The following is a 24,087-nucleotide window of genomic DNA, read 5'->3' on the forward strand; positions in this document are numbered from 1 at the left end:
AGGGTCTTGAATGATGCAGGAATCACTAAAATATTTACTGATAATTAACCATTATTTACCCTAAAAAAGGAAAAAATTGGATCTAACTGAATTGATGTGGAGAACTCAGAGGTGGCCTTTTGTTTGAGGGTGGTTACACTTTCAGAGCCACTCTACATGTGTGCAGGCCTTCTAATACCAAGCAGGTTGAGGGGTGGGGAAATGGAAATAGTAGGCTCTAGCACAGTTCAAAATGCAGAAGATCCATGATGAGCTCACATTTTCATTCTTGCCTTCTCTACGTGAACCCAGATTCACAGTAGTTGTCCTGAGGAGGGTGCTCTTGTGTTTCAAATCTTCTTAGGGATCTGCTCACTCACAGCTTCTTTCTCCTAGCACATCCTTCATTTTATGTGAAATGACAATGGCCTTGTGGCTAGGATCTTCTGCCCTTGATGATTGCCTGTTTGTCCCCACAGAATCTGTACCAGAACAGGTTTTTGGGCCTGGCTGCCATGGCATCTCCATCTAGAAATTCTCAGAACCGGCGCCGCTATAAGGAGCCACTTCGCCACAGCTACAACCCCAGCCATTTCCACAGCATGGCCATCAGGACTGGCCCCCACGACACTGTCACCATCTCCCGTTCCACCAGTGACACTGACCTGGTTACCTCTGACAGCCGTTCCACACTCATGGTCAGCAGCTCCTACTACTCCATAGGACACTCCCAGGACTTGGTGATCCACTGGGATATAAAGGAGGAAGTAGATGCTGGAGACTGGATCGGAATGTATCTCATTGGTGAGTAGGACAGCACTTAGACAAACTGGTTAATGGAGTGTTGTAGATATAATGGTTTTAGGAATGTGGTTTAGGCACTCAACAAGTATATTGTTCATAACTTACTCTTACATATGCTTTAATCTCTGAAATTTAATTAAAATGCACAATTGACAATTGAATGTATTATGCACCAAATTCTAGCAAACTGAATGCCATACACGCTAGCTTCTCTTGCTATCTCTATCCCATAGAAGAAAATCAGGAGATAGCAGATGAGGTGTGCTTGAACAAAGACATTGATACTATTTTCACATATATGTGGAGTTAATTTTACTTTTATTTTCAACATAATAATAGGCCTCTTTTCATTTACACTATTACCATTCTTTCTTCTCTATATTACTGCTTTCACTGTTGACCAGTGAATGCAAGCATACCACAGGCTGAAGAACAGCATTATGACTGAAAGGAAAATGACTGCATAGGTCTGCAGTGTTAGAGAACATAAATTTCACAAATTTGAAATTATGAAAGTAAACATATGAAAAATATACTGCATCTATTTTACATGATAGAATCAGATATGGTGAAAATTGGTGCATTTACACTGCAAATCAGCAAGTGAAAAGGAGCCAGGACAGTCAGACATCATGTTCAGCAGAGGTCAGACTTTTGCATTCCCTCTGCAATGAAATATTTACACATTCATACATGCAAAACCAAATTTAACATCACCAAATGTCACAGACACTGATGATTATTATGAGTGTTCTATAACCTGGACTGTTTTTATGATAAAATATGAGGAATCTTCTCTGACTAGCTGTCAGGGAAATATTTTTGGCACACTTCAGGGTTTTGTAATTAGATTAGTTAGTGTTTTTACAATACCCAAAACATTAGAAAGATTCAGAAAAATATATATTTTTAAAGATTTTATTTATTTATTTTTAGAGAAGAAAGAGAGAGAAACATCAATGTGCGGTTGCTGGGGGTCATGGCCTGCAACCCAGGCATGTACCCTGACTGGGAATCAAACCTGCGACACTTTGGTTCACAGCCCGCGCTCAATCCATTGAGCTTTGTCAGCCAGGACTCAGAAAAATATTTTTAAGATTTTCATATAAGTAATGGTTACTAGCTAAATTGAACTTTGAAAGAAATAAAATTTAATTGGCTTTAAAAACAGTTATTGAGCCCTGGCTGGTGTAGGTTAGTGGATTAAGCATGGGCCTGAGAACCAAAGGGTGACCAGTTCAATTCCCAGTCAGGGCACATGTCAGGGTTGCAGACCATGACCCCAGTAGGGGGTACATGAGAGGCAATCACACACTGATGTTTCCTTCCAACTCTTTCTCCTTCCCTTCTCCTCTCTCTAAAAATAAATAAATAAATAAATAAATTTTTTTAAAAAGGGTTTTTAAAAATAAATAAGTAGTTATTTAATAAGTCTTTAGATACAATTAATCTAGAACAGAATTTATATAATAATAGCCTACCAAGCATATTCTATTATTTATTTGATTAGTTATCAATACTAAAAAATGTAAAAATTTAACATCCAATTCTAACCGTCCTTCACAAAGTCATCAATTTAGCATACTGAGGCTGTAGTTCCACATGGTTCTAGTCAGCTGGAGTTAAGCATTAGCTTCCTACTCTAGACTGGTTTACATCCATCAATTTTATCATAGTCTCCCCCCTATCCATCCTTAATAAAATTATGAATCTTACTTGTTTAGGACCTTAGCAATTAGATATTTTGGCCTGTGATCTAGTTTTAAATTAACTCTTTATGAGACCCACCTCAAGACATATCATAAATAAAATGGAAAATTTCAAGACAAAGAGAGAATCTTAAAGGCAGCAAGGCAGAAACAGGAAGTAACATACAATGGAGGCCCAATAAGGCTAACAGCTGACTTCTCAATAGAAACACTCCAAGCCAGAAGAGAATGAAAAGAAATAATCCAAGTAATGAGAACCAGAGGCCTGTAACCATGACTACGTTACCTAGCAAGGCTCTCAATCAAGATAGAAGGCCAAATAAGAAGCTTCTCAGACAAAAGATATCTAAAAGAATATGCCTCCACTAAACCAGCTCTGCAAGAGATGCTAAACGGTCTGCTTTAAGGAAAGGAAGGAAGAGAGAGAGGAGAGAGGAACACATGTACATAAAAGGCAATGAATAAGTACCTATCAATAATAACCTTAACGTAAATGGATTAAATGTTCCAATCAAAAGACATAGAATAGCTGAATGGATAAGAAAACATGATGCACACATATGCTGCATACAGGACACCCACCTCAGGATAAAAGACCTGCACAGGCTGAAAGTGAAGGGCTGGAAACAAATCTTCCAAGCAAATGGACAGGAAAAAAAAGCCGGGGTAGCAATACGCATATCCGACAAAATAGACTTCCAAAAAAGAACCATAAAGAGAGACCCAGCAGGTCATTTCATAATACTCAAGGGAAGAATACACCAAGAAGACATAAATATTGTAAATATATATGCAGCCAACATAGGAGCACCCAAATACATAAAGAAAATCTTAGAGGACTTCAAGAAAGATATTGACAGCAACAAAATTATTGTGGGGGATTTTAACACCCCACTATCAAAAATGGACAGATCTTCCAAACAAAACATCAACAAAGATATTGTGGCATTGAACAATACCCTAGATGAGATGGGCTTGACTGATATATACAGAATGCTCCATCCCAAAGAAGCTAAATACACATTTTTTTCAAATGTACATGTAGCATTTTCAAAGATAGACCACATGATAGGACACAAAATAAGCCTCAACAATTTCAAGAAAATTGAAATCATACCAAGCATTTTCTTGGACCACAAGGCACTGAAGCTAGAAACCAACCCCAAGGAAAAAAACCCAAAACACTCAAAATCATGGAGATTAAATAGCATGCTATTAAACAATGAATGGGTCAAGAATGATATTAGGGGAAGAAATCAAAAGGTTTCTGGAAACAAATGAAAATGAACTCATAACAACCCAAAACTTATGGGACACAGCCAAGGCAGTCCTGAGAGGGAAGTTCATAGCAATACAGGCCCACCTAAAAAAGTTAGAAACATTTCAAACAAACAACCTAACCCTACGTCTACAAGAACTCGAGGAACAACAACAAAGACAGCCCAGACCAAGCAGAAGGAAGGAAATAACCAAGATCCGAGCAGAATTAAATGACATAGAGTCTAAAAGCACAATTCTAAAGATCAATGAATCCAAGAGCTGGTTCTTTGAAAAGATAAACAAAATCGACAAGCCTTTAAGCAGACTCATCAAGAAAAAAAGAGAGAAAACCCAAATAAACACAATCAGAAATGAAAGAAGAGATTACAACAGATACCACAGAAATACAAAGGATTGTAAGAAATTACTACGAAGAAGTGTATGCCAAGAAATTTGAAAACCTAGATGAAATGGACAAATTTCTAGAAAAATATAATTTTCCAAAACTCAATGGAAAAGAATCAGAAAGCCTGAGCAAACCAATAACCGCAAAAGAAATTGAGGCAGTAATCTAAAAACTCCCAACACACAAAAGCCCTGGACCAGATGGTTTCACAGGAGAATTCTACAAAGCATCTAAGGAAGAACTAACCCCTATCCTTCACAGACTATTCCAAAAAATCCAAAAAGATGGAAGACTCCCAAACTCTTTTTATGAGGCCAACATCATCCTAATTCTAGAGCCAGATAAATACACAACAAAGAAAGAAAATTTCAGGCCAATATTGCTGATGAACACTGATGCTAAAATCCTCAACAAGATACTGGCAAACCGCATGCAACAGTACATTAAGAAGATCAGACACCATGACCAAGTGGGATTCATTCCAGGTATGCAAGGATGGTACAATATTCACAAATCAATAAATGTAATACATCACATAAACAAAAGCAAAGACAAAAACCACATGATCATATCAATAGACGCAGAAAAATCATTTGATAAGGTACAGTACCCATTTATGATAAAAACACTCAGCAAAGTGGGAAGAGAGGGAGCGTTCCTCAACATAATAAAGGTCATATATGAGAAACCTACAGCCAACATTTTACTCAATGGGCAAAAAGTGAAATCTTTTCCACTAAGATCAGGAACAAGACAAGGCTGTCCACTTTCACCACTTCTATTCAATATAGTACTGGAAGTTTTAGCCACAGCAATAAGACAAGAAAAAGAAATAAAAGGAATTCAAATTCGAAAGGAGGAAACAAAACTGTCATTGTTTGCAGATGACATGATAGTATACATAGAAAATCCTATAGACTCCACCAAAAAACTGCATGACCTAATAAATGAATTTGGCAAAACAGCAGGATACAAAGTCAATATCCAGAAATCAAAGGCATTTCTGTACACCAACAATGAAACAGTAGAAGCAGAAATCTAGAAAAAAATCCCATTTGAAATAGCAAAAAGAAAAATAAAATATCTAGGAATAATCCTAACCAAAGAGGTAAAAGACCTGTATTCAGAAAACTATATAACACTGAGTAGAGAAATCAAGGAAGACACAAACAAATGGAAACATATACCGTGTTCATGGATTGGAAGAATTAATATCATCAAAATGTCCATACTACTGAAAGCAATTTATACATTCAATGCAATACCTATTAAAGTACCAATGGCTTACTTCACAGACATAGAACAAACACTTCAAAAATTTATATGGAACCATAAACGACCCTGAATAGCTGCTGCAATTTTTGAGAAAGAAGAGTAAAGTAGGAGGGATCACAATACCTGACACTAAACTATACTACAAGGCCACTGTAATCAAAACAGCCTGGTACTGGCATAAAAACAGGCACATGGACCAATGGAACAGAACAGAGAGCCCAGAAATAAACCCAAGTCTCTATGGTCAATTAATATTTGACAAAGGAGGCAGCAACATGAAATGGAATAAAAATAGCCTATTCATCAAATGGCGTTGGGAGAACTGGACAGCTACGTGCAAAAAAATGAAACTTGAGCACCAACTTACACCATATACAAAAATAAATTCAAGGTGGATAAAAGACTTAAATATAAACTGTGACACCATTAAAGTACCAGAAGAGAACGTGGGTAGGAAAATCTCAGATATTTCACGCAGAAACTTTTTTACTGACATGTCCCGTAGAGCAAGGGAAATAAAGGAAAGAATAAACAAATGGGGCCTCATCAAAATAAAAAGCTTTTGCACAGCTACAGAAAACAGTATCAAAATAAAAAGAGAACCAACTGTATGGGAAAACATATTTGCCAATGATACCTCAGACAAGGGTTTAATCTCCAAAATATATAAAGAACTTACACAACTGCACTCTAAGAAGACAAGTAACCCAATTAAAAAAATGGGCAAAGGACTTGAACAGACACTTCTCCAAGGAGGACATACAGAAGATCCAAAGACATATGAAACGATGTTCAATATTGCTAGCTATCACAGAGATGCAAATTAAAACCACAATGAGATACCACTTCACATCACTCAGAATGGCCATCATAAACAAAGCAACAAACAACAAGTGTTGGAGAGGCTGTGGAGAAAAGGGGTCTCTAGTGCACAGTTGGTGGGACTGCAGACTGGTACAACCACTATGGAAAGCAGTATGGAACTTCCTCAGAAAACTAAAAATGGATCTGCCTTTTGACCCTGCAATTCCACTGCTGGGACTCTATCCTAAGAACACTGAAACACCAGTCCAAAAGAACCTTTGTACCCCGATGTTCATAGCAGCACAATTTACAATAGCTAGGTGCTGGAAGCAACCTAGATGCCCATCAGTAAATGAATGGATCAAAAAAGTATGGTACATTTACACAATCGAATTCTATGCAGCAGAAAGAAAGAAGGAGCTCCTACCCTTTGCAACAGCATGGATGGAATGGAAAGCATTATGCTAAGTGAAACAAGCCAGGCAGTGAAAGACAAATACCACTTGATATCACCTTTAACAGGAACCTAAACAACAAAACAAGGAAACAAGCAAAGTATAACCAAAGACACTGAAATAGGGGGCCGACCGACAGCTACCAGAGGGGAGAGAAGAGGGAATTTCAGGGGGGAATGGGTAGGGATTACAGGAACAATTTTGGAGGTCACATGGACAAAAACCAGGGGTGGGGGTAACGGGGTGGAAGAGGGGATGGTTGGGTGGGTGGGCTGGAATGGGAGTAAGTGGGAGAAAACTGTACTTGAATAATGATTAAAATAAAATTAAAAAATAAATTAACTCTTTATAGCTGTAGCTGTGTATTCCTGCAGTGGTGGGTTTCAGTGTCATTTATTCTCCATGTTAGGGAATAGCTAGAAGAGAAGCATGGGGAGAGGCATGTGACTACCTTAGGGACATTCAGCTCTGGCGAGGGAATGAGTGGATTTAAAGCTCAGGCCTAGATCTGGGCTAGGGTTGTAGATGTGAGGTAATTGGCAGTGTGAAAGAAATAAGATCATTTGTGGACTGTGTGTAGAAAAAGACCATCAGAAAGCCCCTGTCACAGAGAGAGGCAAAGAATAACTCAAAAGGAGATGGAGGCTGTTGGATATTTGGGATAAAAAACTAGGAGCTTACATCATAAATAAATAGAAGAAGGAAGAGTGTTCTGCAATATAAATCTGTCATAAAACTGTGAATGAATAAGATTTGGTATTAACATGACATTATGACTGACACAAAAGTAAAGACAGTTCATCATCTTAGAATATTTTAGAAACACATTTTATTTATTTATTTTTAGAAAGAGGGGAAGGGAGAGAGAAATGGAGAAAGAAAAACTGATGTGTGAGAGAAACATCAATTGGTTGCCTTTCATATGTTCCCCAGCCAGGAACTAGGTGCACAGACCCGCCATGTGCCCTGACCAGGAATTGAGGTCAGGAATTGAACTGGTGACCTTTTACCTTGTGGTAAAACACCCAACCAAATGAGCCTCACTGGACAGGGCTTATCATCTTAGAATCTTTTTGTCTTATTAAATAATTTTTAATTATTTTTCTATTACAGTTGTCCCAATTTCTCCCTTCGAGTTCCACCCATCACAACCCCTGCTCCCATAATCAATTCCCACAATGTTGTCTATGTCCATCAGTCTGTCATAAATGTTCTTGTCTAACCCCTTGCCCTCCAGTCACTAACAGTCTGTTCCATGTTTCCATGCCTGTGATTTTATTTTGTTTGTTAGTTTATTTAATCATTAGATTCCTCTGATAGGTGAGATCACACGGTATTGGTCTTTCACAAACTGGCTTATTTCACTTAGCATAATATTCTCCAGTTCCATCCATGCTGTTGAAAAAGGTAGGGGTTCCTTCTTTCTTTCTACTGCATAGTATTGCATTGTGTAAGTGTATTACAGGTTTTTGATTCACTCATTTACTGATGGGCACTTAGGCTGTTTCCATCACTTGGCTATTGTAAATAGTGCCACTATGAACAGATGGATGCATAAGTTCTTTTGAACTGGTGATTCGAGATTCTTTTTTTTATTTTGTTATTATTTATTTATTTATTTATTTATTTATTTTTAGAGAGGGAAGGGAGGGAGATAGAGAGAGAAACATCAATGTGGGGTTGCTGGGGGTTATGGCCTGCAACCCAGGCATGTACCCTGGCTGGGAATCGAATCTGGGACACTTTGGTTCCCAGCCCGTGCTCAATCCACTGAGCTATACCAGCCAGGGCGAGATTCTTAAGGTACATTCCCAGAAGCAGGTTAAAAGGCAGTTCCATTTTTAATTTTTAAAAGATATTCCATACTATCTTCCAAAATGGCTGTACCAGTCTGTACCCTCACAAACAATGTGCTAGGGTTCTCTTTTTTCTGTATCCTCACCAGCACTTGTTGTTTGTTGATTTATTAATGATAGATAGTCTGACAGGTGTCAGGTGATATCTCATTGTGGTTTTAATTTGCATCTCTCTGATGGCTAGTGATGTTGAGCATATTTTAGTATTTCTATGGGCCATCTGTATGTTCTCTTTGGGGAAGTGTCTATTTAGATCCTTTCCTCATTTTTAATTGGATTTTATGTCTTCCTGGTGTTGAGTCCTATGAGTTCTTTATGCATTTTGGAGATCAGACCCCTTGTGCAATGTATCATTGGCAAATATGTTTTCCTATACAGTCAGTTCCCTTTCATTTTGATGATGGTTTCTTTAGCCATGCAGGAGCTTTTTAGTTTGATGTAGTCCCATTATTTATTTTTTCCTTTATTTCATTTGTCCTGGGAGATATATAGTCAAAAATATTGCTATGTCGAATATCTGAAATTCTCCTGCCTGTGTTTCCTGTAGGACTTTTATGATGTTATGACATTTGTTTTTTAATCATTTCTTATTGTTATTCTATTACAGTTATCTCAATTTAGTTCCCTTTGCCCTCATCTGCCCATCCTACCCCTGGCTCCCATAGTCAATTCCCACAATATTGTCATACATATTCTTTGTCTAACCCCTCCCTTTTCTTTCCACTATTGTTCCTCTCCTCTCTGGTTGCTTTCAGTCTGCTCCATGTTTCAATTCCTATGGTTCTATTTTATTTATTAGTTTATTTTGTTCATTAGATTCCACTTTTATAGCTGAACTCATCTGGTATTTGTCTTTTTCTTACTGGCTTATTTCACTTAACATAATACTCTCCAGTTCCATCCACGCTGTCACAAAAGGTAGGAGTTCTTTTTTTATGCTGCATAGTATTCCATTGTGCAAATATACCACAGTTTTTTGATTCATTCATTTACTGATGGGTACTTAGGCTACTCCTAGGTCTTGACTATGGTAAATAGTGCTGCTATGAACATAGGGGTGCATACATTCTTTTGAATAGGTGCTCAGAATTCTTAGGGTATTTTCCCAGTGGAATTCCTAGGTCAAAATCAGTTCCATTTTTATTTTTTAAAGGAAATTCCATACTTTTCCCCACAGTGTTAGCACCAGTCTGCATTCCCACCAGTAGTGTGCTATGGTTCTCTTTTCTCTACATCCTTGCCAGCATTTGTTGTTTGTTGATTTATTAATGATGGCCATTCTGACTGATGTGAGGTGAATCTCAATGTGGTTTTCATTTGCATCTTTCTGATGGCTAGTGATGAGAAGTATCTTTTTATATGCCTATGGGCTCTGTGTATGGGGTAGTGTCTATTCAGGTCCTTTGCCTATTTTTTAATTGGATTGTTTATCTTCTTGGTATTGAGTTATATGTGTTCTTTATATTTTTTGAAGATCAAACCCTTGTCTGATGTATCCTTGGCAAATAAGTTCTCCCAAAGTTGGTCCCCTTTCCATTTTGATGATTGTTTCTTAGCCATGCAGAAGCTTTTTAGTTTGACGTGGTCCCTTTTTGTTTATTTTTTCCCTTTACTTATTTCACCCTGGGAGATATATTGGCAAAAATAAATCTTGCTACAAACAATGTCTGAAATTTTTCTGCCTATATTTTCAGTAGGACTTTTTATGGTATCATGATGTATTTAATTCCTTTATCCATTTAAAGTTTATTCTGGTGTATGTGTAAGTTTGTGATCTACTTTCATTTTAGTGCATGTAACAGTTCATTTCTCCCAACAACATTTATTGAAGAGACTGTTTTTACTCCATTGTATACTCATGCCCTCTTCATTGAATATTAATCGACCATAGAGACATTGGTTTATATCTGAGCTCTCTATTCTGTTCCATTGATCTATTTGTCTGTTCTTATGCTAGTATCAGACATTCTTCATTACAGTGGCCTCATAGTATAATATCAAGTATTGTGATCCCTCCAACTTTGTTCTTCTTTCTCAGGGTTGCTGAGGCTATTTAGAGTCTGTTTTGGTTCCATGTAAAGTTTGGGAATATTTGTTATAGATCTGTGAAATTTGTTATTGACATTTTATTTGGAATTGGATTAAATCTTTAGATAGATGTACTTCTTAATGATATTGATTCTTCCAATCTATGAACATGGTATATGCTTCCAATTATGTATATATCCTAAAATTCTTCCTTTAGTGTTCTATAGATTTCCAAATACAGGTCCTTTACTTCCTTGGTTAAATTTATTTCCAGACATTTCTTTTTCTTGTTCCTATGGTAAATAGGATTATTTTCCTTAGTTTCTCTTTCTGATAATTCATTGTTTGTGTACAAGAGTGCCATCAATTTCTGAATATTGACTTTGTATCCTACTACTTTGCTGAATACACTTATTAGGTCATGTAGTTTTTTGGTGGAGACTATAGGTTTTTCTATGTGCACTATCATGTCCTCTGAAAATAAGGAGAGTTACACTCCCTCTTTTCCAATTTTGATGACTTTTATATCTTTTTCTTGTCTGATTGCTGTGGCTACAACTTTCATTACTATGTTGAATAAGAGTGGTGAAAGCAGAAATTCTTATTTTCTTCTGATCTCAAGGGGAAAGCTTTGAATTTTTGCCTGTTCAGTATAATGTTGGATGTAGGTTTTTCATACATGGCTTTTATTATGTTGAGGTATGATTCCTCTATTCCCCATTTGCTAAGTGTTTTTTTTTATCATAAACAGGTGTTGGATTTTCTCAAGTGCTTTATCAGCATCTATTGATATGATCATGTGATTTTTATCCATCATGTTTTTTGAATGGCTGAATATTGATACATTTATTTATTTTTCCTCCCACCACTCCCTCCACCCAGCCATCCTCACTTCTCACCCTTGATCCTAACCTCCTTTGGCTTTGTCCATGTGTCCTTTATACATGTTCCTGTCCCTTTCCCTTTCATTTTCCCCTCCCACCTCACCTCTTGTTACTGTCTATCATATTTTTATGTGGTGTGTTATATTTATTGTTTTCTGAACATTGTACCATCCTTGCATCCCTGAGATGAATCCCAATTAATTATGGTGTATGATCTTTTTAATGTATTTCTGAATCTGGATTGCCAGTATTTTGTTGAGGATTTTAGCATCTATGTTCATCAAATATATTGGCCTGTAGTTTTCTTTGTTGTTTAATTACCTGGTATTGGAATTAGGATGATAGTTGCCTCATGAAGAGTTTGGGAGTCTTCCCTGTTCTTGAATTTTTTGGAGTATTTTGAGGAGAGGAATTAGTTCTTTCTTAAATATATGGTAAAATTCTCCTGTGAATTCTTCTGGTCCAGGGCGTTTGTGTGCTTTTGGGAGTTTTTTGATTACTGCTTCAATGTCAGTAGTTGTTATCAATTTATTCAGATGCAGAATGTTTTGTGCATCTTCCTGATTGAGTTTTGGAAGCTTGTATGTTTATAGAAATCTGTCCATTTTGCCCAGGTTGTCCAGTTTCTTGGCATATAGTTGGTTGTAGAAATTTCTTATAATTCTTTGTATTTCTTTGGTATTGGATGTAACTTCTCTTTCATTTCTGATTTTATTTATTTGGTCTTCTCTCTTTTACTCTTGATAAATCGTGTTAAAAGCTTATCAATTTTATTTATTTAAAGAATGAGCTCTTGGATTTGCTGATCCTTTAAATTGTTCTTTTAGTGTCTATTTCATTTAATTCTTCCCTGACCTTGATTATTTCCTTCCTTCTATTCACCCTGGGCATTGTTTGTTTTTGTTCCTCTTGCTTTTTCGGTTGTAGGGATAGATTATTTGAGATTTCTCTATCTTCTTTTGGTAGGCATTTATTGGTATGAAATTCCCTCTTAGGACTGCCTTTGCCGTGTCCCATAGGTTTTGGGCTCTTGTGTGTTCACTTTTATTCATTTCTAAATAATTTTTGATTTCTTCCTTGATGTCATTGTTAACCCATTCATTATTTAATAGCATGCTATTCAGTCTCCATGTGTTTGAATGTTTTTGAGTTTGTTTCTTGAGGTTGATTTGTAGTTTCAAGCCATTTTGATCTGGGCACATACTTGATATGATTTCAATTTTCTTGAATTTGTTGAGGCGTGTTTTGTATACTTCCATGTGGTCTGTCTTTGAAAATGTTCCATGCGAATTTGAAAAGAATGTGTATTTTGCTTCTTTGGGGTCAAAATTTCTGTATATATTGATTATGTCCATTTGTTCTATAGTGCCTTTAAGTGCCACAATATCCTTATTTATTCTTTGTGTGAATGATCTATCCATTGTTGACAATGGAGTGTTAAAATAGCATACTCTGACTGTGTTGTTAATACATTTCTTGAAGTTCTCCAAGATTTTCTTTATAATTTATGTGTTCCTATGTTGGGTGCATATATGTTTAAAAGGGTTATATCCTCCTATTGTGCTATTCCTTTACATATTATGTAGTGACCTTCATTGTCCCTTTTTATGGCTTTTTATTTGAAGTCTCTTTTGTCTGATAGAAGTATTGCTATTCTATCTTTCTTTCATGCCTGTTTGCTTGGAGTATGTTTTTCCATTCTGTCACTTTCAACCTATGTACATTGTTCTGAGGTTTGTCACTTATAGACAGCCATGTTTGCCCATCCATTCAACCACCCTATATCCTTTGATTGAAATGCTTAATCCATTTATGTTTAAAGTTATTATTTATCAGCACTTATTCTTTGCCATTTTTCCATATTTGTGTTCCTTTATTTCTCTTCTCCTTTTTATAGCAGTCTCTTTAGCATGTGTTGCAGTACTGGATAGGTGAAGATGTACTTTTTTAGCTTTCTTTTTCTGGGAGTTCTCTATTTCACCTTCCGTTTTAAATGAGAGTCTTGCTGGTTAGAGTAGTCTTGGTTACAAGTTCTTGCTTTTCAGTATTTAAAATATTTCATGCCAGTCCCTTCTGGCTTGTATTATTTATGTTAAGATGTTAAGAAATCAGCTGATAGCCTTATCAGAGCTCCCTTGCGTGTTAGTAGCTGTTTCTCCCTTGCTGCCTTTAAGATTCTCTTTATGTATTTAAATTTTTTTTTCATTTTAATTATGATGTTTCTTAGAATGGACCTTCCCAGGTTCCTCTTAATTGTGACCCATGCTTCCTGAACTTGCATGATTTCTTCCCTCACCAAGTTATGGAAGTTTTCTGTCATTTTTTCAAAGAGATTTTCTATCCCTTGCCCCTTTTCTTCTCCTTCTTATATTCCTATGATGCAAGTGTTGTAATATTTCATGTTGTTGTGAAGCTCCCTTATACTATCTTCATTCATTTTGTGTCTTTTTTTCATTTTCTTTGTCTGACTGTTTTTTTTTTGTTCTTTGTTTTCCAATTCTCTGATTCAGTCCCCTGATTTATTGAGCCTGCTTTTAATTCCTTCTAGTGTATTCCTCATTCCTGATATTGTATTCTTAATTTTTCCTGGTCTTATTCACAGTTTTTAAGTTCCATAAGTTCCTTGTAGCTGTCATAATATTCTTTGTAGTTCTCACTGAATTTCTTGAGCATCATTATAACCATTATTTTGAACTCTATGTCTGATGAATTGCTTGCCTGAAATTGATTTAGCTCATTTTCTAAGCATTCCTCCTTTCCTTTCAGTTGGGGATTTTTTTCTTTGTCCTCCCATTTTAGGTGAATCTTTTTGTTTGTTTCTGTATCTCAGGTTTCTCAGTTTTAACTGCCCATCTTCGTGTAGATGGTATTTATGGTAGGTGTTCTGTGGGACTCAGTGGTATAGTATCTTTAATTTGCTGATAGGAGGCTCTAAGGATGCTCTTTATTCAATTTATTTAGTCACTCTTATTGTAATTGTGCTTTAATTATTGATGGCTCATTCACCATTGTGTTCTCCCCTCCAGCTGGCTGACTGACAATCACAATCACCACCATATCTTGTATTCTTGTATGCTGTTGTTCAGGTGCTTGCAGAGCAAAACAAAACTACTCAGAAAACAAAACCCATGCTAGCAAAATTTCCCCCTTCCACATCAACAATATCAACAGCAAGTGAGCAAAGTTTAATATGGGTGGAAAGAAATAATATTGTAAGACAGGAAAAAAGAATATGAGATGACTAAAGGAGGGAAAAATGATTTTAAGGAGAAACAGGGAGGAGAAATAATAAGTGTAGGGAATTGAAACAAGGCAAAAAAAGCGAGAAAATAGAATTTGAAATGTAAGTAAAAAGGGGGAAAGTAATGGCAAAATGGAGTAAGAAAAGGCAAGAGTATAATATGAGGTTTGAAATGAAATAAAAAAATAGTGAACCAATAGGAACTAAATTGAAGAAAAACCGTAGAAAAGTCAATAACAACAGTAAGCAACAATTAATAAGGGTGAAAGACAATAAGAATATTATAAGAAATAGAAAAGAGAATAAGGAATGACTATAGTAAGGAAAAATGATTTTGAGATAAGAAGGAGGAGGAATAACAAGAGTAAGTAACAGAATCCATGTTTAGAGGTAAAAAAAAATATTCAAAACTCAAATAAGTGAGGGCAGGAGGAAAGCATAACATAGTGAAACAGGGAGAGAGTATCTTAGGAGTTGAAATAAAAAATAGTGAATAAATAAGAACAAGACAGAAAAAAACAACAATAATAACTACAATATCCATGCCAAACAAGCAATGATTTTAAAGTTGGAAGGAAAATAAGAATACTAATGGGAAACAGAATGTGAGCTGACTAAAGGTAAGAAAAATGATTTTGAGAGTATAGAGGAAGGACAAATAGTAATGGTAAATAATAGGAACAAGGCACAGAAAGGGGGAAATATATTTTAAAACGAAAATATGAAAGGGTAAGAAGAAGATAAAATGGAGTAAGACAAAGGAATGATACAATGTGAGATTTAAAATAAAAATTAAATAAAATATAAAACTGTAAATAAAAAGAATAAAAAATACCTAGCTGGCATAGCTCAGTGGATTGAGTGCGGGCTGCAAACCAAAGTATCGCAGGTTCGATTCCCAGTCAGGGCACACGCCTGGGTTGCAGGCCATGGCCCCCAGCAACCACACATTGATGTTTTTCTCTCTCTCTTTCTCCCTCCCTTCCCTATCTAAAAAATAAATAAACACAATCTTAAAAGAAAACTAAAAAAAACTTAAAAAAAATAAAAGACAAAAATAGAGAATTAGTTGGAATACAATTGAAGTGTTAAAAGCATCTGTTAGAGAAAAAGTAACACAAATTTTGAAGAAGAATGAAATGGAATTTGTCTCAGCAGGTTTTGTTGTTTGCCTTCTGCCTTCTCCTTCTGGATCTGCCTCTGGCTTTTTATCAGCTCAGTTTCCAGGGGTAGGTCTTCTAACTTCTGGCAGCACTGTATGATCACCTTCAGTTGCCTCCAGAGGGGACTTCTGTTGTGATTGGGGCAGACCCCTGGGTCTACCCTGGGAGTCACTGTTCAGTCTTCTGGGATAATTGTGGGTGTGTTCCTCTTGCCCCTACACCACCTGGCTTAGACCATCCCAGCTTATTTCCAATAATGTATACTTTCTGATGAACTAACTGCCCATTTCAAGGGAGGAGCCAATCTGTGTATGAGAGTCAGCTATTTTCTGCTTGGTGCTGATGGCAGCTCAGTGTGAGAGCCAAGGCAGGGTGGGGCCGTGATCTTCCCTTGATATACTGATTTATAATCTCTCTGTGTTGCTAGTCTCAGTGGAATAGGGCCCTAGGAACCAGTGTATTTTGTCTCCCTGAGAGGAATTCAAAATAGGCACTTCAGGCATTTCTCTTCCTATCTTTGTCCTGCAGATATGAACCCTGCAGGGTTTTTTTGAGCCTGACTTGCCTGTTTTGCAGAGCTTCCTCATTGTTGGATATGGTGCTTGCCATCTGGCAGGATGTGGGGTCTGGGTGCACCTTTCTCTTCTCAGAGGTATGAACTCTGGTAGGGAAGGTGACTCTGCCTGGCTGTAAATAACCACAGGTGCTCAACTGTCGTCCATCCTGTTCCTTGCCCACTGCCCTCACAGAAGACCCAGTCCCAGACTCTCCACTTTGGGTAGCCTCTGGCCTACTAGCTGCACTGGGATGGGGCCCAGAAATACCCTTGCTGTGCAACTTTCTGATTTCTCTGCCCAGCTGTACTCAATGAGAGCAAACCACACTTTCACTCTCGCCTCTTTGCTGGCTGGGCAGCTGTGCATGGGGTCCCTGCCCAGCATGCTTCAGCTCCACTTTTAAAAGGTCTTTCTGGGAACACCCACTGCTGTACCAAGTCACTGTCCAGTTCTCCAACATACCACCTCTCCAAAAAGCCAAAAGCCTCTGTCACAGCTGGCCACAGCCTACCTCTGCCTGACCCAGGTGCACATAGAGACCTCTTTCTCTCTAGCACTCTTTTGGTTGGCATTTGATACTGCAGCTATAGACATGCTGCTCACTTGTGTGTGTAGCCTGCATCTCCCCAACTTCATATATCTTGCCAATCACTCTCAGCCTAGGTCTGGAGGTTCTCTGTCCTGGGAGAGGAGGGAGCTGCAAAGCAGAAATTTGTGACTAGTCTCTCCACTGCTGCAGGTGCCACATATGAGATACTTCCCTTTCAATCTATAAAATCTCCTCACTCCCCACTGCAAAGTGTCTTTTGTACTCCTTGGTTGATAAACTTCATATCAGCTAAGATTTCATTGATTGTTCAGGTTATTTTTTGGAAGAACAGTTGAGAATCTGAGTTAGAGGCAAGTGATCTCAGCTTCCATCTACTCAGCCTCCATCTTCTCTGACCACCCACACATGACTTTGAATATAAATTCCTTAAATGTTCCAATAAAAATGCATAGGGTAGATGAAGTGATAAGAAAACAAGACTTACATATATGCTATCTAACAGTACCCGCAACAGAATGAAAGAGACACAGAGAAAAAAATAAAGGAATGTAAAAAGATGTGTCTTGCAAATAAAAACTTTAAAAGCTGGGATAGTAATAGTTATATGTGACACAATAAACTTTAATCCAGAGATTATATAATAAGAAACTGTGAAAGACACTATATAATGATAAAAGAACAATGTAACATGGAGATATATCTTTGTAAATATTTATGCACCTCAATATATAAAGCAAATCTTTTTTCCCCAAGTTAAAGCATTTTTAATTTATTATTTTATTTTATATTTTTATTGTTGTTCAAATACAGTTGTCTCCATTTTGCCCCCACCACTCCTCTCTGCCCCAGATATCCCCACCTGCCACTCTTGATCCTGCCCTATTTTGGCTTTGTCCATGTGTCCTTTATAACATGCACCTTGATGACACTTCCCCTTTACTTTCCCTGTTATCCATCCCCATCCCCCCTGGTTCTGCCAGTTTGTTCTTTTAAAAAAATATATTTTATTGTTGTTCAATTACAATTGTTTACATTTACAGCCCATGACTCCCCCCCACCCCATCCAAACCCACCTCCTTCCTTTGCTTCTGCCCACTCCTTCATTTTGTGCATGTGTCCTTTAAGTTGTTCTTGAAAACCCTTCACCCCATTATCCCCTCCCACCTCCCCTCTGGTTACTGTCAATTTGTTCTTAATTTCAATATTTCTGGTTATGTTTTGCTTGTTTTTTCCTTTTGTTGGTTAGGTTCCTGTTAAAGGTGAGATCATATGGAATTTGTCCCTCACCGCCTGTCTTATTTCACTTATCATAATGCTCTCCAGTTCTATCCATGTTGTTACAAAGGGTAGGAGCTCCTTCTTCCTCTCTACTGCATGGTATTTCACAGTGTAGATGTACCAGTTTTTTTATCCACTCACTTACTAATGGGCACTTAGGTTGCTTCCACTATTTGCTTATTGTATATTGTGCTGCTATGAACATTGGGGTGCACAGGTTCTTTTGGATTAGTGTTTCATGATTCTTAGGGTATTATCCCAGCAGTGAAATTAGTGGGTCAAGAGGCTAGTGATGTTGAGCATATTTTCATATGCCTGTGGGCCCTCTATATGTCCTCCTTGGAGAAGTGTCTGTTCAAGTATTTTGCCCATTTTTTTAATTTGTTTTTTTTTTCTTTGTCTTCCTGGAGTGGAGTCATGTGAGTTCTTTATATATTTTGAAGATCAAACCCTTGTCTGATGTATCATTGGCAAATCTGTTTCTTCATACAGTTGGTTCTCTCTTCATTTTAATGCTATTTTCTTTAGCCATGCAGAAGCTTTTTAATTTGATGAGGATCCATTTGTTTATTCTTTCCTCTATGTCCCTTGCTTTAGGGGACATATAGGTGAAGATGTTGCTGAGTGGAATGTCTGAGATTTCCTTCCGATGTTTTCCTCTAGGACTTGTATGCAAGTCTTTTATACACCTTGAATTTATTTTGTGTATGGTATAAGTTGGTGATCAAGTTTTATTTTTTTCCATGTAGCTGTCTAGATCTCCCAACACCATTTGTTGCAAGAGGCTATTTTTACTCCACTTTATGCTTCTGCCCACTTTGTCAAATATTAGTTGACCATAGAGACTTGGGTTTATTTCTGGGCTCTCTATTCTCTTCCATTGGTCTATGTGTCTGTTCTTATGCCAGTACCAGGCTGTTTTGAATACAGTAGCCTTGTAATGCAGTTTGATCTCAGGTATGTGATCCTTCCTACTTTGTTCTTCTTTCAAAAAATTGCTGCAGCTTTTTGGGGTCATTTATGGTTCCATAAAAATTTCAGAAATATCTGTTCTATATCTGTGAAATATGTTATTGTTATTTTAATAGGAATTGTATTGAATCTATAAGTTGCTTTGGGTATTATGGACATTTTGATGATGTTAATTATTCTGATACATGAGCATGATACATGCTTTCATTTGTTTGTGTCTTTCTTAATTTCCTTCTTCAGTGTTGTGTAGTTTTCTGAATACAGGTCTTTTACTTCCTTGGTTAAGTTTACTCATAGGTACTTTATTTTTCTTGATGCTGTATCAAATGGGATTTTTCCCCTGATTTCTGTTTCTGATATTTTGTTGTTGGTGTACAAAAGTGCCTTTGATTTCTGAATATTGACTTGTATCCTGCTGTTTTGCCAAATTTACTTATTTGATCAAGTAGTTTTTAGGTATAGTCCTTAAGTCTATAGGGTTTTCTGTGTACAGTATCATGCCATCTGCAAACAATGACAGTTTTGCTACCTCCTTTCCTATTTGGATGCCTTTTATTTGTTTTTCTTGTCTGATTGCTGTGGCTAGGACTTCCAATAGTATGTTTCTATTCAGAAATGGTGAAAGTGGACACCCTTGTCTCGTTACTGATCTTAGTGGGAAAGCTTTGAGTTTTTACGTACTGAGTATGATGTTGTCTGTAGGTTTCTTGTATATGGCCTTTATTATGTTGAGGAATACTTCCTCTATTCCCACTTTGCTGAGTGTTTTTATCATAGATGGGTGCTGTACCTTATCAAATGTTTTTTCTGCATCTATTGATATGATCATATGGTTTTTGTCTTTGCTTTTGTTTATATGATGTATTACATTTACTGATTTGTGAATATTGTACCATCCTTGCATTCCTGAGATGAATCCCACTTGATCATGGCATATGATCTTTTTAACGTGTTACTGGATGTGGTTTACCAATATTTTGTTGAGGATTTTAGCATCTATGTTCATCAGCGGTATTGATCTGAACTTTTCTTTTTTTTTTTAATTTATGTCTTTATCTGGTTTTGGGATTAGGATGATGCTGGTTTCATAAAAAGTGTTTGGAAGTCTTCCACCATTTTTGATTTTTTGGAATAGTATGTGAAGGATAGGGGTTATCTCTTCCTTAAATGCTTTGTAGAATTCTCCTGTGAAACCACCTGGTCCAGGGCTTTTGTGTGTTGAGGGTTTTTTGATTACTGCTTCAGTTTCATCAGCTGTTACTGGTCTGTTCAGACTTTCTTCTTCTTCTTCACTCACTTTTGGAAGATTATATTTTTCTAAAAATTTGTCCATTTCACCTAAGTTTTCAAATTTTTTGGAATATAGTTCTTCATAACAATTTCTTACAATCCTTTGTATTCCTGTGGTATCAGTTGTAATCTCTCCTCTTTCATTTCTGATTGTATTTTTTGGATTCTCTCTTTTTCTTGATTAGTCTGCTTAAAGACTTGTCAATTTTGTTTATCTTTTCAAATGACCAGCTCCTGGATTTATTGATCCTTAAAATTGTGCTTTTAGTCTCTATATTGTTTAATTCTGCTCTGATCTTTGCTTATCCTGCTTTGGGCTGTCTCTGTTTTTGGTTCTTGAGTTCTTGTAGGTGTAGGGTCAGGTTTTTTATTTGAAATATTTCTATCTTTTTTAGGTAGTCTTCTACAGTTTTGTCCTCCAGCCTTCAAATATGCTGGGATACCATTGGCTGTTCACTCTGTACCTGAGAAGATAGGCTAGGAGTTCCTCCCCTGGGCTGGGGGAAGTGGACTCTGCTCCCACCTATCTCACTGCCCTTTTTATGCCAGTTTTTTTTTATTTCAATGTCTCTGGTTATATTTTGTTTCCTTGTTTGTTTTGTTGATTAGTTTCTACTTGTAAGTGAGATCATATGACATTTGTCTTTCACCACCTGGCTTATTTTACTTAGCATAATGATCTCCAGTTCCATCCATGCTGTCATGTAGGGAAGGAGCTCTTTCTTTTCTTTCTCCTGTGTAGAATTCCATTGTATAAATGTACCATAATTCTTTGATCTTCTCATTTACTGATGGGTACTTAGGTTGCTTCCAACACTTGGCTATTATGAATTGTGCAGCTATAAGCATTGTGATGCATAGGTTGTTTTGAAATGATGCTTCAGGATTCTTAGGGAATAATCACCATAGTGGAATTGCCTGTTAAACAGGCAGTTCCATTTTTAGTTTTCTGGGGAAAATTCCATATTGTTTTCCACAGTGACTGCACCAGTCTGCATTCCTACTAACAGTGTCCTAGGATTCCTTTTTTTCCACAACCTTGTCAGCACCTGTTGTTTCTTGATTTGTTTGTGATGACCATTCTGACTGATTTGAAGTTATAAAGCAAATCTCAATGTACATAAAGGGAGAGGCTGACAATAGTACAGTCATGGTAGACATTTTAACACCCTTTTGGGGCATCAATGGATAGATCTTCCAGATGGAAAATCAAGAAGAAATGGTGTCCTTGCACTGCACACTAGAGCACATGGTATTAATATATATATTCAGAGCATTTCACCCTAAGTCAGCAGAATACACAGTTTTAAAAGTATAATGGATGATTTTCTGGGATATACTACATGTTAAGACATACAACAAGTATTAATAAATTTAAGGAAGCTGAGATTTTATCAATATTCTTTTCTGACCATAGTGGCATGAAACTAGAAATCAAAATCAAGAAAAATACTGAAAAACACATAGACATGTAGGCTAAACAATGCCACTAAACAATGAACGGGCTAACAAAAAATCAAAGATATAAATCAAAAGATACCTTAAACCAAATGCAATGAGAACATCACAACCCAAAATCTATGGTGCATCTAATAGGTAGTTTAACAGCAATGCAAATCAACCTCAAGAAACAAGCAAACAAAAAACTCAAATAAACAAGATGAGTTTACACTTAAAGGAACCGTAAAAAGTGCAGAGTGGAAGGAAGGAAATCATCAAAATTAAAGATAGTGAATCTAAAAGAAACAATACAAAGATCAATAAAAACAAGAGCTTTTTTTTGAACTTATAAACAAAATGGAAAAATCTTTAACTGGACTCATCAAGAAAAAAAACAAGAGGGCACAAATAAGTATAATAAAAAATGAAAAGAAGTAACAAGTGACACCAAAAAAATACTAAGAATTTTAAGAAAATAATTCAAAGAATGATAAGCTAACAAATTGCACAATCTGAATAAAACATGTAAATTTCTAGAAACACAAAATCTTCCAAAACTAAATCGGGACAAATCAGAGAATTTGAATAGACAGATTACAAGTAGTTTAACTGAAGCAGTAATCATTAAACTTTCAACAAAAACAATAAAAAAAATCTTGGGATGTGTTCACAGCTGAATTTTGCCAAACATTCAAAGAACTCAAAACTGTCATTCTCGAACTATTCAAAATTATTGAATAGAAGGGAGGACCTCCAAGCTCATTTAATGAGGCCACAATTATCCTAATTCTTAAACCAGATAAAGACTCTACAGAGAAAGAAAAATATAGGCCAATATCCCTGATGAACATACATACTAAAATTTTCAATATAATATTAGCAAACTGGATCTAGCAATACATGGAAATGAGCACAAATATGATCAAATGGGATTTATTCCCATGATGCAAGGTTGGTACAATATCCACAAATCAATTAATGTGATATTTCAGATAAACAAAATGATGTGTAAAATCACAATATCATATCAATAGATGTAGAAAAATCATTTGATAAAATCCAGCACTCATTTGTGATTTTAAAAAATGCAGCAAATTTAAATAGAAAGAACATATCTTAATGAAACAATGAAAGGTAATATTTGAAATATTACAAATATACACCCATCATCATACTCAATGGGCAACAGTAAAAATGTTTCCCTTAAGATTGAGAACAGGACATGGACATCTGCTTTCACCGCTTTTATTAAACATAGCACTGAAAGTTCTAACCATAATCATCAGAAGAGATAGAGAAATAAAAGGCATCCAAATTGAAAAAGAAGCAGCAAAACTGTCATCATTTGCAGATGGCATGATACTGTATATAGACAACTGAAGATTACACCAAACACTAGAAATGATAAATGAATCCACTAATGAATGCAGGATGCAAAATAATCATAAATTAGTTACATATTTATACACCAATAAAAACTATTAAAGAGACAATGTAAGAAAAATCTCTTTACAATTGCAATAAAAATATCTTGTGTAATGTAATACCTAATATAATATGTAATGTAAGCAAAGATATAAAAAATATGTACTGGGTAAACTATAAGGCACTGGAGAATATAATTCCTGAATATACAAATAAGTGGGAACATATGCTCTGTTCATGGATAGGCAGAATTAACATTACAAAAATGCCCATTCTACTCAAAGCAATCTATCGATTCTATGCAATTCCTATCAAGATACCAATGACATATTTCACCAAATTACAATAATTACTTCCAAAATGTTTATGGAACTACAGAAGTACTAGAACTGCCACAGTAAAGTTGAGCTGTAAAGAAGAACAAAGCTGGAAAATTCATGGTACCGGATATCAAACTGTACTATAAGGCCCTAGCAATCAAAAGAAAATGGTACAGGAGTTCCAGCCAAGATGGAGCCATAGACAAAAATGCTTTGCATCCTTGCACAACCAAAAGAAGGATAACAACAAATTTAAAAACAAAGAACAATCAGATCTGCCAAAAGGTCATTTGCATGAAAGTCCAATGACCAAAGAGTTAAAGAAACATTCATCCAGGCTTGTAGGAGGGTTGGAGACAGGCAGCTTGGGCAGAGAGAGGAAGCTAGGGAA

General features: G+C 36.4%; 1 protein-coding gene across 1 annotated transcript in view; it reads left to right on the forward strand.

Moving 5' to 3' along the window:
* The first annotated feature begins 479 nt into the window (after positions 1-479).
* The window catches only part of HECW1 (HECT, C2 and WW domain containing E3 ubiquitin protein ligase 1), a 592,628-nt gene continuing 569,020 nt past the window's right edge, over positions 480-24,087 (forward strand). Inside the window, exon 1 of the mRNA XM_045827195.1 lies at positions 480-783. Within this exon, the coding sequence (XP_045683151.1) occupies positions 495-783 (289 nt within the window). The 5' untranslated portion in view covers positions 480-494. The remainder of the gene's footprint in view (positions 784-24,087) is intronic.

The sequence above is a fragment of the Phyllostomus hastatus genome, unplaced genomic scaffold, assembly GCF_019186645.2.
Source record: "Phyllostomus hastatus isolate PE091 unplaced genomic scaffold, TTU_PhHast_1.1 phas_scaffold_78, whole genome shotgun sequence".
In the NCBI taxonomy this organism is placed as follows: Eukaryota; Metazoa; Chordata; class Mammalia; order Chiroptera; family Phyllostomidae; genus Phyllostomus; species Phyllostomus hastatus.